This window comes from Oratosquilla oratoria, chromosome 32, assembly GCF_046742065.1.
Source record: "Oratosquilla oratoria isolate Oo_2021 chromosome 32, ASM4674206v1, whole genome shotgun sequence".
Classification (NCBI taxonomy): domain Eukaryota; kingdom Metazoa; phylum Arthropoda; class Malacostraca; order Stomatopoda; family Squillidae; genus Oratosquilla; species Oratosquilla oratoria.
The window spans coordinates 29,367,640-29,382,639 of NC_134808.1; the positions used below are offsets into that span (position 1 = coordinate 29,367,640).

The following is a 15,000-nucleotide window of genomic DNA, read 5'->3' on the forward strand; positions in this document are numbered from 1 at the left end:
GAGGGAGGAGGAAGACAATGAGGAAGAGGGGAAAGAGGAGGGAGAGGAGGGGTAACTGGAGGAAGATGAGAAAGAATAGGAGGAAGATGAGGCGGAGGACGAAGAATAGGAGGACGAAGAAGAGGAAGAAAAAGAAGAGGAGGATGTAGAAGAAGAGGAGAGGAGTAGGAGGGGAAGAAGAAAAGGAAAAAGAAGAGAAAAAAGAAGAAAAGGAAACGGGAGAAAGAAGAGGTGGAGTAGGAAGAGAAAGGAGGAAGAACAGGAGGAGGATGAAAAAAAGAAGAGGAGGATGAAGGAAAAAAAATAAAGAGGAGGAAAAATAAAGAGGAGAGGGGGAGAAGAAGGAGGAGGAAGGGGGGGAGTTCCTTGAGTGTGGCTGTCACCGCCAGGCGATTTCCTTCGTATTCTTGCGCACCCTTAGTAGCTCCTCTTAGCACCCCCCTCCAGGAACCCGCCGACACTCAACACTGGTGCAGTCCCAAGAGGTTGGCATTCTGTCCCCGGGCTGGAACCAAGACCTCCCTTTATCAGTGTGGACTTTGTTTAGTTTACCTTTTAACAACGAGAGAGCTGAAGGCCGGTGACTGCTTGCGCAAGCCGGTCGATACGGAAACGGACATAATTCCACATTAAGGGCCCAATCATACCAAGCTTACGACCTGTTTCCGACCACCGGCGACCAGGTGGTCGCCGACCAGTTGCATGTTCTCTTTGGAAGTCGCTGGTAGTCGGTAATAAGATGGATAAATAGATAGATTGATAGATAGATAGATATATTACAACACACTTTGAATAGTCCCCAGTACATAGATTTTCATCTTATCAACCACAAAGGTTTTTGTGTCGGCGACCGATCTCTTGATTTTCGGTCGAAGGCGGTCGGAAATAGGTCGTAAGCTTGGTTTGACTGGGCTTAACACAACGCAGACCTTCAAAAATTTTCATCACAGAGGACCGTTGCCAACCGACGTGGGGCTGTGGGTTTCAAGTCAACACTTGAGGCTACAATTATCATCATCATAAGGCATATTTTCTACAGTCACTATGAATAGATGAAAAAGATTGGAGAAAAAAAAAAATCAAAGACATGTTCATAATCCACCCGATCGTGAAAGAACCGGAAAAAAGAGGGAACTAAGGTGACAGTATGGGGAACGCGTCTCCAAACTCGCATTTCCTTGTTAAGAGTTCAAGTCTCAGACAAGTGGGGGAAAAATGTCAGGAAACTGTAACTGTGTGTGTGGGGGGGGGGGGGTCCGAGAGTCCCCCAATGGGAGGAACGAAACCCTGAGCGTGCTGCTGCATCATAAAAAAAAAAAAAAATGTTTGTTGTGCAAAACCCGTAAACGTGGTTCTTTGTGTCACTGTACGTGGGAGAGGACCATCCCGCCTTTGGGAGGTTAAGGGAGAAGGTGAGGGGAGTGGGTTTGCGACCTACAACTGGAACCCCTGGAAAACAGGAGGAGCTTCCGAATTCCAGGATCGTCCTCGATGATTTCTTCTACCGCTTCGGAGACCGAGGGCGATGGCAGCGAGGGACGGTTTTTGGGTCACACGCCGCGGGGCCCCGGTTCCGCACGGACGGAGCCGCCGCCGAGTGTTGGTTGTGGGACCGCGGCGCGCCCAAACGTGAGGCGAATAGATGGGAGGGGCGCAGGCGGAGGAAGAGGCGGTGGGGGCCGTGGAGGTGGCAGAAAGGAAACGGGAGGAGGAGCAAAAACAGGATGAAAAGGAGAGGCAAGAGGAGGAGGAGGAGGAGGAGGAGGAGGAGGAGGAGGTGGGGAAGGAGGAAGAAGAGATGTAGGAGGAGGAGCAGGAGGAGGAGGTGGTAAGGAAGGAGAAAGAGATGTAGGAGGAGCAGGAGCAGGAGGAGGGGAGGGAGGAAGAAGAAAAGAAAGGAGGAGAAGTAGGAGGATGAAGAGGAGGAGAAGGGGAAGAGGAGGTGAGGAGGAGGAAGAGGAGGAGGAGAAGGGAGGAAGAGGAGGAGGGAGGAAGAGTGGAGGAGGAGGGAGGAGTAGGAGGAATAGAGGAGGAGGAAGGAGGAGGAAGGAGGAATAGAGGAGGGGGAGAGAAGGAGGAGGAGGATGAACAGGAGGAGAGGAAGGAAGAGGAGGAGAAGAAGGAAGAGGAGGAGAAGAAGAGGGTGGCGGTAGTGGTTGTGACGGCTGTGATGGTAAAGGTACACATGGCAGGGAGAGGGTAAGCTAGGCGACGACAGAGGAGACGGGAAGGCAGGAGGAGGAGAAGGAGGAGGAGGAAAAGGAGGAGGAAGAGAATGAGGAGGAGGAGGAGGAAGATGGGGAGGAGGAGGAGGAAAGGAGGAGGAAGAGGAAAAGTAGGAGGAGGAGGAAAGGAGGAGGAAGAGGAAAAGTAGGAGGAGGAAAGGAGGAGGAAGAGGAAAAGTAGGAGGAGGAGGGAAGGAGGAGGAAAGGAGGAGGAGGAGAAGGACTGTTTAACGAAGTGCTCCGCGATTCATTCGAGATAACAACGAAGAAAGTTTGTTTTCATTTCGATCAACTTTGGCTCCTGCGCGCCGAAGAATTCTTCAGGACCCTGAGGTCGTCTTCAGGTTCTGGTTGGTAACATACGGCAAGTACCGTTTCCCATCCAACGACCTCCAGGTACCTTTAGTAACCTCCCTACGGACCAGAGTCAAGCAGCACTTCTATGCTTGGAATTATATCTAAAATATATATATATATATCACAACAAAGATATGTCGTAGCACATTTGTAAAATAATACTGATGACCCACTTTCGGAGAAGAATAAGCGAAGATATAGAGATCTGTATATTTCGATCACTTACTGTGATCCTCTTCAGCAGATATGCTGAAGAGGATCACAGTAAGTGATCGAAATATACAGATCACTATATCTTCGCTTATTCTTCTCCGAAAGTGGGTCATCAGTGTTATATATATATATATATATATTCTTTAACGTCTACCCTCTCACCATTCGACTGCCCTTCCTTTAATATCTCCTTGATCACCTCTGCGATTCCACCTGGTTTTGAGATTATATGCCACGGTTAGCCCTCTTCAATAACAACAACGACGACGACCAGAGTCGTTTTTCCTTCTGGATTACTTACTCGTTATTGTTCTCGAGGAAGGGTGGTATCACTTCTGCACAAAGGAACCAACGTACCTGCAAAAACAGAAAAAGAATATTTTCAACATATTCGAAAGGATCTTCAGCTCGTACCTATATGAATATATTATATACTGTATATATATATATATATATATATATATATATATATATATATATATATATATATATATATTTATATATATATATATAAACCAGTCGGAATTAAAAAGGAAACTAAAAAAAGTTAAATTTCTATATTTCGGCTTATAGCTATAGCCCTCATCAGCAAAGTACATGATACAAGAGTTTTTTGTGGCTTAAATATTGCTAAGATGAAAAGGGGAGGAACATGGGTAGATGACGGGCAACATTCCGTCACTCAGCTGGCTCTAGCCTTACTAAGGGCTTGATCCAGGAACCAGGACGAATATCCCAACATCATTAACTGACTTTTGATGAAGTCAATCCCCTGATCCAAGAATTGAGGACTACAAATCCTAAAAGCTCTCAGAAAAACACAGGAGGCAACACTCTTCTTAACTTTGCCGGAATGGTTACTAAAAAAGTGTAGGCAACTACCTGAAGGAGTGGGTTTCCTGTAAAACGTAAAAGATAAATCATCATCAATCCTTCTAATTAAAATGTCTAAGAATAGGATCTGTTGACCTACTTCCCATTCGTTTTTGAATTTAATGTTAGGAGATAATTGGTTCAACTTGTCTAAGAATACTTCAAACGCACACCACCTGTCATCCCACGCTGTGAAAGTATCATTGACATACCGGTATCAAATGATCTCAGGCCTGAGATGATTTGGAACTGTTATATAAATGACATTTTCTCAGCGTGGGATGACAGATTGGGTGCGTTTGAAGTATTCCTGGACAAGTTGAACCAATTGTCCCCTAACATTAAATATATATATATATATATATATATATATATATATATATATATATATATATATATATATATATATATGTATGTATACACACATATTCACATAGACCAAAGGCCTTTTCCCTCCTACGAGTACAAGAGGGTTGGCTGATTCAAAGCAGAATCCCACCTCACACATGAAAACACACATCTTCACATAAAATACGTCTGTATGAAAATAATTTACCTAATTTGACGCATGGCAAAAAAAGGGGAGATAGGAAAAGAGCATTTTAACATATCGAAAGGTATCTCCGACTTTTGCCTACGATATGAACGTATGATATATTCATAAGTAGAAATGATTGGGTTTCACATTGACAAAAATGTAGAAAAGCCCATTTTCGGCACATATTTGACCTGTTTTTACTAATGAAATTTATCCACAAATGTGAGACAGAAAATGTAGAAAAATAACATTTTCAATCCGTCTTTGACTCGTACCTATAAATAACAAGTATTTATATAAATAGTTATTTGGTTTCACAACATACGAAAAAAATCGCTCTTATTCACATGGAAGTCATTTAAGTAGTTTTAATGTACAGCATAAGGAGAAACTATAGACTTAGTAACCATGTAGGAAGAGCTGAAACAATGGGTTGTTTTACGAGATGCGATATCTTTAAGGATAGGGATGACAGATGGTAATGGACATGGAACTGTCTACAATAGGCCTTATGGTCTCTTACGGTTTCTTCCATTCTTGTTTTCTTTTTTAGTTTTATGCACGATGAATTACAATGTTTTTCTTTTTTTTCTTTCTTTTTTTTCTATCTCATTTTGCTTGGGTCCCACACTGGTTCATGCGGCCTTTCGAAGACTTCCCGGATCACCACGATAGAAGTGGTGGACAAGTAGTGTCGTTTCAGTATAGAGACCGACTGGCTTTTCAAAAAAATAATAACAATGACAATAATAATAGAATATAACAATAATGATAATAATAATAATAAAATGACAATAATAAGATGATAATAAATACTGATAATATTAATGATAATGATAATAATGAAAAACTATAATATTAACGATGAAAAGTAATGATAATGAAAAAAAAATAAATAAATAATGATAATACTAAACGGTAATAATGAATAACATTAAATAAATAAACAAATAAATACATTAATTATAATAATAAAAAGGCGACAGGAGACGGAACTCGTACAAGTGCCCAGCGAGAAGTAAGCAATTATCGTCGATCAGTTCCCAGTTAAGGACAACGACGAGACGACGACGACGACGAGAAGGACGCTTGCGATAGCAATCTGTCCTAGAACCCTGACCTCACGCTCGTAGGGCTCTTCCTCCTCCTCCTCCTCCAGAGGGTGTCCTCCTCCGCCGAGACCAAAGGGAGGAGATCCTCTCCCCTCCCCTCCCCTCCCCCACGCCACTTTGGCCGCAAGCCAACCAAAATACAAACAGAACTACTCTCATGAGGGACACCACCGTAATTGTTCGTAAAATAAATATAAATCAATAGACAAATGGATGGGTAGATAGATATATACAAAAAAGTAAAATAACTAAGTAAATAAACAGATAAATAAATCCATAAATAAATGAATTAATAGTAATGAATAGATATCTATTCAAAGGTAAATCACTCAATAAACAAATACAGAGATAAGGAAACGCAAGGTAGAGACAAACAGAAAAATAGACAAATAGATAGATCAGGGGAGAAAAGCGAGAAAGAGAGCACGCCCTATTTTCTCAAACATGTAGTGAAAAAAAATGAGAGCAGTTTGTTACTGCGGGACCCGTGGACGGGTCGTCTCCGTCTCCTCCTCCTCCTCCTCCTCCTCCTCCTCCTCCTCCTCTTCCTCCTCCTCCCCCCCTGGCCACCGTGACCGAGCCCGCCCCTCCCCGATGATCGCCGACAAGCATCCTTCGCTTTTGTCCCGACGTCCAAAGTGTGTCGCTTGATGGCCTCCTGACGACGCGACACGACAACGGTCACCCTCCCCTTGTTCGTCCCTCCTCCTCCTCCTCGTCCATGAACCTAAAATAATTCGCCTGAATGGCCTGACCTGATGGCCCCAAAGACAAATTCGCTTTTGTCCTTTCTAGTGGACTGTCCTCTCTGTAATCCATTCTCTCTCTCTCTCTCTCTCTCTCTCTATCTCTCTGGCGGGGAACATGGATACTGCCACCGAGTCCTATGCGTTTCATAAAAACCTACTATATGGGCGTGCATAACAAGTAAACTGGGGATTCCCCTCCCTTTTTTTCCACACGGATCACCATACTTTATGCATTGCTATTTTTGAGCCCTCTACAGAAGACCACTCCCACACTGTATTGAATCGCTTTTACATCCACTCCTTACCACTAAAGTCCGGTTTGTGGCCGGGGAATAGGGGGGGGGGAGGTGTCCGCGGACGACACGCTGAGAACCAGACCGTTAAAGAGAATTTGAAAAAAATAACTGTCCCTAGTAACGGTTGCTGCAAACTTCAAACCTCCTATCACGATATGACGTCACTGCCTCTGTCGGAATGAGCTCTAATGTCCCCTTAATCGAATCTCGGGGGTCAAAAGAAGATTCATTGGTTCCACTGAGGGACCCATTTCCTCCGCCATCAGGACTTTTTACCCTAAAGTGTCCCTTTACCAAACTTTCCTCTAAAATATGTTTAACCTTTCCCTGCGAAGGGACAGTTTCCTCGGTAGACGGATGGTTCAGAAAAATGTCTAAAGTCCAAAAAAAGTAATAGTAAAAAGAATATATATATAAAAAATAGATTAATAAATAAAAGATATATATAGGAAAGATTTCACCTTATATTGTATAATGTTGTGTTGAATTTGTCATTTTATTTATTTATTTTTTTATTGGTGGTAGGCGTCAGGTGGCTCGCCAAAGAGTTAACCTTTACAAGGTCAAGAATCTACCCTGAAAGCTGAAGAAATTAGGCTGAACTTATATGAAAAATTAAACAAATGAATGAATAACTGAATAAATGAATGGAAATAAAGAAGAATAAATGGGAAGCTTACTGAAACAAGAATACTAAGAAATATTAAAACAAGTTAAATAAGTAAATCAAACAAATTGATAAATAAACAAGAAAAGTAAATAGAAAAAATAAATGAAAATATAATAGAATAAAGAGAAAGAGAATGGAAGCAAGAAGAATAGAATATAATAAGATAAATGCATAAACATATAAACTAAATAAGGAGGAAGTAGACGAGAATTACGTGGGAGAATTCTATTGCTTTCATATGATCAAGACCCAGCAGGTCAAAAGGTAGAAACACTAATATTCTTCCATTTAATCCTCGTCTAATTCCTCCACCTTCAATAGACATATAAGTATATAAATCAAAGAAATAGAAAGATAACCAGGGAAAATAAATAGACAGATAGATAAATAAAATAGATTAAGAAATAGATCAAACAAGACGTGTTCGGAGGTAAAGGCAGAAGACTTTCGGAACCGAATGTAGAAATCCGAGAAGGGGACGAGAAGACGAAGTGGGAGGATGAAGAAAATTGTGACAAACTAAAACAGAATAAATAATGATGGGAGAGAAGGGGAGGAGAGGGGAGGGAGGGGAAGGGGAGAGGGGCACAGAAGGAAACGACCCAAAGACGACGACGACGACGACGACGACGACGAAGATGATGAGAGAGCAATTCAAAAACTAATTAAAACGAGAAAAATGGGGAGCGAAAAAGGAAAGCATGATTGAGAAGAGGAGGAGGAGGAGGAGGAGGAGGAGGAGGAGGAGGAATGTCGCGGGGAAGAGGAAATTCTCTAATAAGCAATATTAATAATTCAATAAAGACGCCACAACTTGGGGAAACGGAGAAGCGGCGCGTGGAACCGTAGCTTTGCGGGCAAAGGGGCAAACGAAGGACGGGACATGTGCAGAAAGGACTGACGATGTGAGAATGAGGCCAACGGGAAGAAAGGAGGGAAGGAAGGACATATAGGACGATAGGAAGGAAGGAAGGAAGGAGGGAAGGAAGTGAGGGAGGTAAAGGGAATAGTATAATGAAAAGAGGGAAGGACTAAGGGAAGGAAGGGAGGGAGGAAAGAAGGAAGGAATGAAAGAATAACGGAGGGAAGGAAGGCAGAAAGCAAGAGAAAGGCGAAGGCATGCGTGCAAAAGGAAATGGAGAAATGTGGAAGGGAGAACGGAGAGAGGGGAGATGGTGACGGGAGGCGACAACAACGAAGCTTCTTGGAATGGAAAGACGTATTACAAAATTAACACCTGGAAGATCAGAGAGAGAGAGAGAGAGGGAGAGAGATAGATAGATAGATAGATAGATAGAGAGAGAGAAACAGAGAGGAGAGAGAGAAAGACAGAGAGGAGAGAGAGAAAGACAGAGACAGAGAGAAAGACAGAGACAGAGAGAAAGAGAGAGAGAGAGAGAGAGAGAGAGAGAGCGAGAGAGAGAGAGAGCGAGAGAGAGAGAAAGACAGAGACAGAGACAGACAGACAGACAGAGAGAGAGAGAGAGAGAGCCAAGACACGACAGTGCAGGAGGACAGATGGCAAAAAATAAAAGACAAATATTGAGGGCGGAGAACCACTGGAAAGGACAAAAAAAGATATAGGTCAACAAACAAATAAATGGATGAAATTAAATGGATAAATTGAAAATGAATAGATTCAAATATATAAATATCCAAATAAAGTCAAGTAGGTTAATAAAAAGATAAAGTTGACCACATAGAGAAAAAATTAACATGAAAACAATACATAATTCCTCCTTAGAAAAGGACAAAATAGAAAATCAAAAGTCGAATGAACATTGAGATATCTCCCCATATTTATTACTTACAAAAATGACAAATAAATAAATGTATTAATAAAATAATCGTGTAAATAGATAAACTAATCAATTAATCATGCCGTACTGACAGTGACAAATAATAGGTGGCAAAGATTAATAGGAAAAAAATTACCTTATTAAAACAAAACAAAATACTGTCATCATGTTGATAACCTTTAGAGATGGCAAAGGAGCTTGAGGTGGGTGGGATAGAGGGAGGAAGGAGAAGGAGGGAGGCAAATATTTAAAAACGAAATAGGCAAGAACTGGTTTACCAATAGTGTTTAACGAATGGAATTGACTTAGTAACCTTGTTGTCAGCGCTGAACCAATTGGTTGCTTTAAGAATAACGAGACAACTTTATGGATGGGGATGACAGGAGGTAATGGACATGGAACTGCTTAGTGTAGACCTTCTGGTCTCTTGCAGCCTCATCCATTCTTATGTCCATATAATGTTCTGCGCTAAGCGGGAGAGAAAACGACTCTGGGGCCAAAGGGGCAAACGCCCCCGGAACCCACGGGCGGGTAAAAGTCACAGCCGGGAATCGGAAAGAAGATACGGACTTGGAAGACATGCTGCCTCCTCTATATACCTTCTGGAGACTCTCACACGTCCGTGGCCTTCCGAGGATAGAGGGACTTGGGGACAAAATAAGGTGACCACTTCGAAGGCGATAGGGAGGACAAAGAGGTAAGGTGGGTGAGAACTGAGGAGCCTACTCCAGGAGGCGCTGGGTAGCTGCGGCCGAAGCCGTCACCTTTGCCTATTGGAGCTGTTGGGGCAGGTAATGGACAGTCATTGCTAGGAACCGAACAAGAGCGCGGGATTCGAACCCAAAACTAAGCAAATGCGAGACCAGCACGCTTCCGATTATGCCACTAACGCGCACAAGAAGGTAAGGAAACTTGTTTTCCAACAATGTTCAGTTTACTAGAATTTTTTAAGTTTATTGATAAGAGTATTATACAGTATATCTATCAGCCCTTTCATTAACGTTGATATACGGCAACTAGGACATTTTTCTGTGTCAGCAGTTTGTTCAAAGTTCCAGCTAGCACTCGGCTCCTTGAGTCACGTGTCTTAGCTGGGCGTAGTGTGGAGTTATGTTCCTGTAGCTTCGATTTCACATATTACATTAGCTTGCCGTTCAATGGCCTCTCTGTATTACTTACCCTCATGACCTTTATGTACGGATACATGGGGGGAGCGGTAGTGAATCTGTTCAACCCGTCAGAAGACCTTCCACGGACAAACTTCAGATATTCATTCTTGAAATGACTAACTGGGGAGGTCTGGAGGGAGGGTGGGGGGGGTGTTCTGGGGGTGGGGTGTCCGGCCAGGCCGCCGCTGGCCTCCTTCCATGGAACGACAATGGAACAGAAGCAGAAAGAGGTGGGATGGAAGGCTGGCGGTGCCGTGAGGTGACTTAAAGGGGAGGGGTCGGACAGAACAGGAGTTTGACGGACGGAAGGGTAAAGGGTGAGGAGGAGGAAGAGGAGGATGTGAGAGGAGGATGTGAGAGGAGGCCAGGAGGAGGAGGATGTAAGAGGGGGTGTGGAGGGAAGGGAGGAGGGAAGGGGAAGGAGGAGAGGAGAAAGGGTAGGAGAGAGGGTCCAAGTGGAGGGAGAAGTGGAGGAGAGAGGGTAGAAAGAAAAGGAAGTAAGAAACGGGAGTGGAAGGGAAGGGAGGGAGGGTGGAAGGGGAGGAAAGGGAGGATGAGAGGAGAGGGAAGGGAGGATGGGAGGAAGGAAAAAAGTGATGATAAAAGGTGTGGGAAGGGGAAGGGGAGGGACAGTGAATAGGAAGGGAAAGAGCATGGAGAGAAAATGAAAGGGGAGAGAAGTATATAAAAAGAAAAAGAAAGAAAGGGAGAGAGAAAGAGATGGAGAAGTGAAGAGGAGGGCATGTGAAGAGTGGTGATGGTGTTGGAGGTCGCTGGGAGAGAACACCTCCAACAAGTAAGGAAGGAAGGAAGGAAGGGGAAAGAGGGAGAATGTGGGGAGGGAAGAAAGAGGTAAGAAAGGGCAGAATGGAAGATGAGAAAAATAAAGATTTAGGAAAAAAAATGACGAGGAGAGCGGGAAGGTCGAAGGTAGGTGGCCTTCCGTGTGTGCCAGGAAAGGAGGAGGAGGAGGAGGAGGAGGAGGTGAAAGTGGAGGAGAAGGAGGAGATAGAGGTGGAGGAGGTGGAGCTGGAGGAGGAGGTGAGGAAACACCAAAAGGAGGAAGAGTTGGAGGATGAAGAGGAAGAGGGAGAAAAGAAAAGAGATGAAGAGGAGAAGGATGAACAAGAGGATGAGGATAAGGATAAAGAGGAGGTGGAAGAGAAGGAAGAGATGGAGAAGGAGGAGAAACAGGAGAGGAGAAATGAGAGGAAGAGGTGGAGAATGCAGAGGAGTAGGATGAACAAGATGATGAGGATGAGGATAAAAAGAAGGTGGAAGAGAAAGAAGAGGAAGAGGAGAAAGAGGAGAGGAAGGATGATCGAACAGCCCTTCCCTTTTTTGTCCCTCTCATGTTCTCCTCCTCCTCCTCCTCCCCTCTTCTTTCTTTTTCTCCTAAAGAAAATGAGGATGAAGAAGGCAAAATTGATGTTGTGAGAGGCGTAAGAAGAGGAGGAGGAGGAGGAGGAGGAGGAGGAGGAGGAGGAGGAGGAGGAGGAGGAGGAGGAGGAGGAGGAGGAGAAGGTGAAGGAGGCGGACCACAAGGACGACAGGGACCGATGTGGCCATCAAAAAGAAAGAAGGTATTAGAGAGAAACGGAGACGGGGACGGGGACGGGGACGGGGACAGATCGGCCACTATCCAAATGTAAACAGGTAGACAGATGTACAAAGTAGCCTGGGACAGGCAAAGAGGGCACGATATATAGGACAAAGAGAAAAAAAAGGGAGGAAGAGAATGATGAGAAGCAGGAGAGAGAGAGGATACGAAGGGAAGAGTGGAAGGAGGAAAAGGAGGGAGAGAAGGACGAAGAAGAGCAGGAGGAGGAGGCGGTCGAAGACAGAGGTGGCTGAGGGAGTAAGGTGAACCTGTGTGTATGTGTGTGTGTGTGTGTGTGTGTGTGTGTGTATGTGTGTGTGTGTTAGTGTGTATGTTAGTGTGTGTGTTAGTGTGCGTGTTAGTGAGTGAGTGTGTGTGTGTGTGTGTGTGTGTGTGTGTGTGTGTGTGTGTGTGTGTGTGTGTGTGTGTGTGTGTGTGTGTGTGATAGTGTGTGTGTGTGATAGTGTGTGTGTGTGATAGTGTGTGTGTGTGTGTGTGTGTGTGTGTGTGTGTGTGTGTGTGTGTGTGTGTGTGTGTGTGTGAGTGAGAGATAGAGAGAGAGAGAGAGAGAGAGAGAGAGAGAGAGAGAGAGAGAGAGAGAGAGAGAGAGAGAGAGGGGGGGGGGAGGAGGGGGGGGGGAGAGAGCGCCTGCGCAAATTTGGAGGCAAGTCCGGTGTTGGTGTTCCCAGCCTCCTCCTACTCCTCCTTTCATTTTTTTCTCGTTCATTCAGTCATGAAGGGGTCGTTTGGTTTCTGCATCTTTTTCCGACTCACCCTTTCCATCAGTATTTTTTTCTTCCAAAAACCACCACTACCTTTTCCAGCACCACAAAATTTTCCAGCTCGCAAACACCTCTTTCAGCATCACCACGTTTTCCAACAACACAACGTTTACCAACACCACGGACTTCTCTACCACCACCATCACCTCCTCCAACACCAAAACCCTCTCCCACCACCACCACCTCCTCCACCACCATCATCGTTCCCTATCGTCTTAATACCCAACGCAAACAATAACATTATCAACTAGTTCTACCTAGCGGGCCTTTCGGCATTTCGCTAATGCTCTTGCTCACCTGAATATAAAGCACATTTATGGGCCCATCCATTGCTAACGACCCACTTGTACCCTTGTCCAGACACCCTCTCTCCCCCCCCTCAAAAAAAAATAATAATAAAGAATAAATAAATAAATAAATAAATAAATAAATAAAAATTTCTCCAGAAAGACAACAGCCCTTTCTCCCTTCGGTCAACCCTTTCGACACTAAGTACTAAAACACTAAACTAATCTTGGATTTACACTAAGTACTAAAACACTAAACTAAACTAAGACAACAGCCCTTTCTCCAATAAAGACAGTTTATAATTTAACGGTTCATAATCTTGGATTTACACTACGTACTAAAACACTAAACTAAACTAAAACACCAAATGTTTGCAGAAGTTCACAAGTGCACTCACTGAGTGGTGGATGCATAGTCTTTTGTGTTGAAATGATCTAGATGAGGCCAACGAACAGTAGTACATAAGCATGGTAGACCCTTTAGGAAAAGGATTGAGAAACCTCGAGTTTGTATACATCATTTTGACAGTCGAGAGAAACCTTCCTGCACAATCAAAGGTTAATAAAATCGCTTGGCGTCAGCCTGAACAACATCTGTAAAAAGCGCTGCCGTTGAGAAAGGCGTGAGACGGTCTCTGGCACCCAGGTCACTGACGATACACTAGATTGACCTTGCTGACATACACCTGACCTTCTTGGCCTTCGTCTGACCTTCCTGGCACTCGCGTGACCTTGTCTAAGACTTGGTGGGGAGGGGGGTTGACCCGGTCATGACCTCACGAAGACGGGAGAGCCAAGGTCAAAGAATCCAAACAAAGGACAAATGACCTCACATAATGGGTGATTTTAAAACCAACACTTTGGCTACACATTTACCCTATTTCTGTCTATTTTTCTATTTATCTATTGATTTATATATTCATTTTTTTTCTACTTTAGCTACACTTGGCTGCACCTTCATTGTATACTATTTTATTTTATTTATATTTCTTCTTTTGTTAAGGGTTGTCTCGCACGATTCTATTGATCCCAAAAACTGTCTGCCACCTGAATAAAATCCTCTGGCGCTACGCCAAGAACGGATGTAAGTGTTGGTGGACGACATATGTACAAGAATTTCATGACGCCAAGGTTAAAGAATATTCTCACCCAAAATAAAAAATAAAAAATAAATTAAATAAAAAGATAATAAATTGATAAAAATAATAATTATAAAATTAATATAAAAAGAATAAGCTAAAATGAAAAATAAAGGGATATATAAAAAGAAAGAATATAAAACAGAATTAAATAGAATTAAAAAATAATAAAGAATTATTGCTTTTAATTCCTACTGTCCTTCCGTTCTACTATCATTCCTTGAGTCTCTACTTGACCGCCGCTACGACTCTGGTGATCGGACAATTCGTCCATGGACAACTGGTCCACAAAACTGCAAACCTGGACTACTCGTCCACAGAAATGTGGACAACTCATCCCCGGACTACTGGTCCACAAAACTGCAAACCTTGACAACTCGTCCACAGAGATGTGGACAACTCGTCCACAGATGTGGACAACTCGTCCACAGAGATGTGGACAACTTGTCCACAGTGATGTGGACAACTCGTCCACAGTGATATGGACAACTCGTCCACGCAAATTTTTTAGTGATATATAATTTTATCTGTTTGTTATACATTTTACCCACATTCTTATATATCAGGCCATGTAATTAAGGGAAAATATGACAAGAATTTCTATATATTAGGCCATATAATTAGGTTGTCCTAGAATGTACGATTCCACCTCCTCTTCGGTGCCACGGCATCCTCCTCCCCCGAAGGAGAGAAGCGCTGGCTACGACGGACTGAGAAATTCATGAATGACGCCAGCAGCTGCGGCGTGCGGGTGGCACATGCGGTTCCCATTCCTTCTCCTCTTCCTCTTCCTCTTCCTCCCCGTCCTCTTCTTTCTCTCCCCAAACTCCTCCCCCTCCTTCCGCCTGCAATAATGCCCATCCCCCCACCCCCCTTCCCCGCACTGGAACCTTCCCTCACTGGGCCCTTTGTCCCCCTCTTTGATTCATTCAGTTCATGAAGCCGTCTGATTGATCTGCGGGGCCACTTCCCTTCGGAGCGCCCCCTCCCATCCTCCTCCCTCTCCTCCTCCTCCCACTCCCCCTCCTCCCTTCCCCTTCCTCCCTCTCCCCTTCCTCCCTCTCCCCTCCTCCCCCTCTCCCCCTCCCCTTCTCCCACCCCCAACTCGTAAGCGACGGGAAAGAGGAATTCTATATCAATTCCACATGACAGCCATTGACGGCCACTCGCCCTAGAGTCTCGAGCACCCAG

At 44.0% G+C, this 15,000-nt stretch overlaps 2 protein-coding genes across 3 annotated transcripts in view; both read right to left on the bottom strand.

Moving 5' to 3' along the window:
- nAChRbeta1 (nicotinic acetylcholine receptor beta1) overlaps window positions 1-15,000 on the bottom strand; it is a 404,305-nt gene that overhangs the window by 289,259 nt on the left and 100,046 nt on the right. The window lies entirely within an intron of this gene.
- The window catches only part of LOC143041754 (uncharacterized), a 262,508-nt gene that overhangs the window by 148,347 nt on the left and 99,161 nt on the right, over window positions 1-15,000 (bottom strand). Inside the window, exon 4 of the mRNA XM_076213776.1 lies at window positions 3,097-3,152. Within this exon, the coding sequence (XP_076069891.1) occupies window positions 3,097-3,152 (56 nt within the window). The remainder of the gene's footprint in view (window positions 1-3,096; window positions 3,153-15,000) is intronic.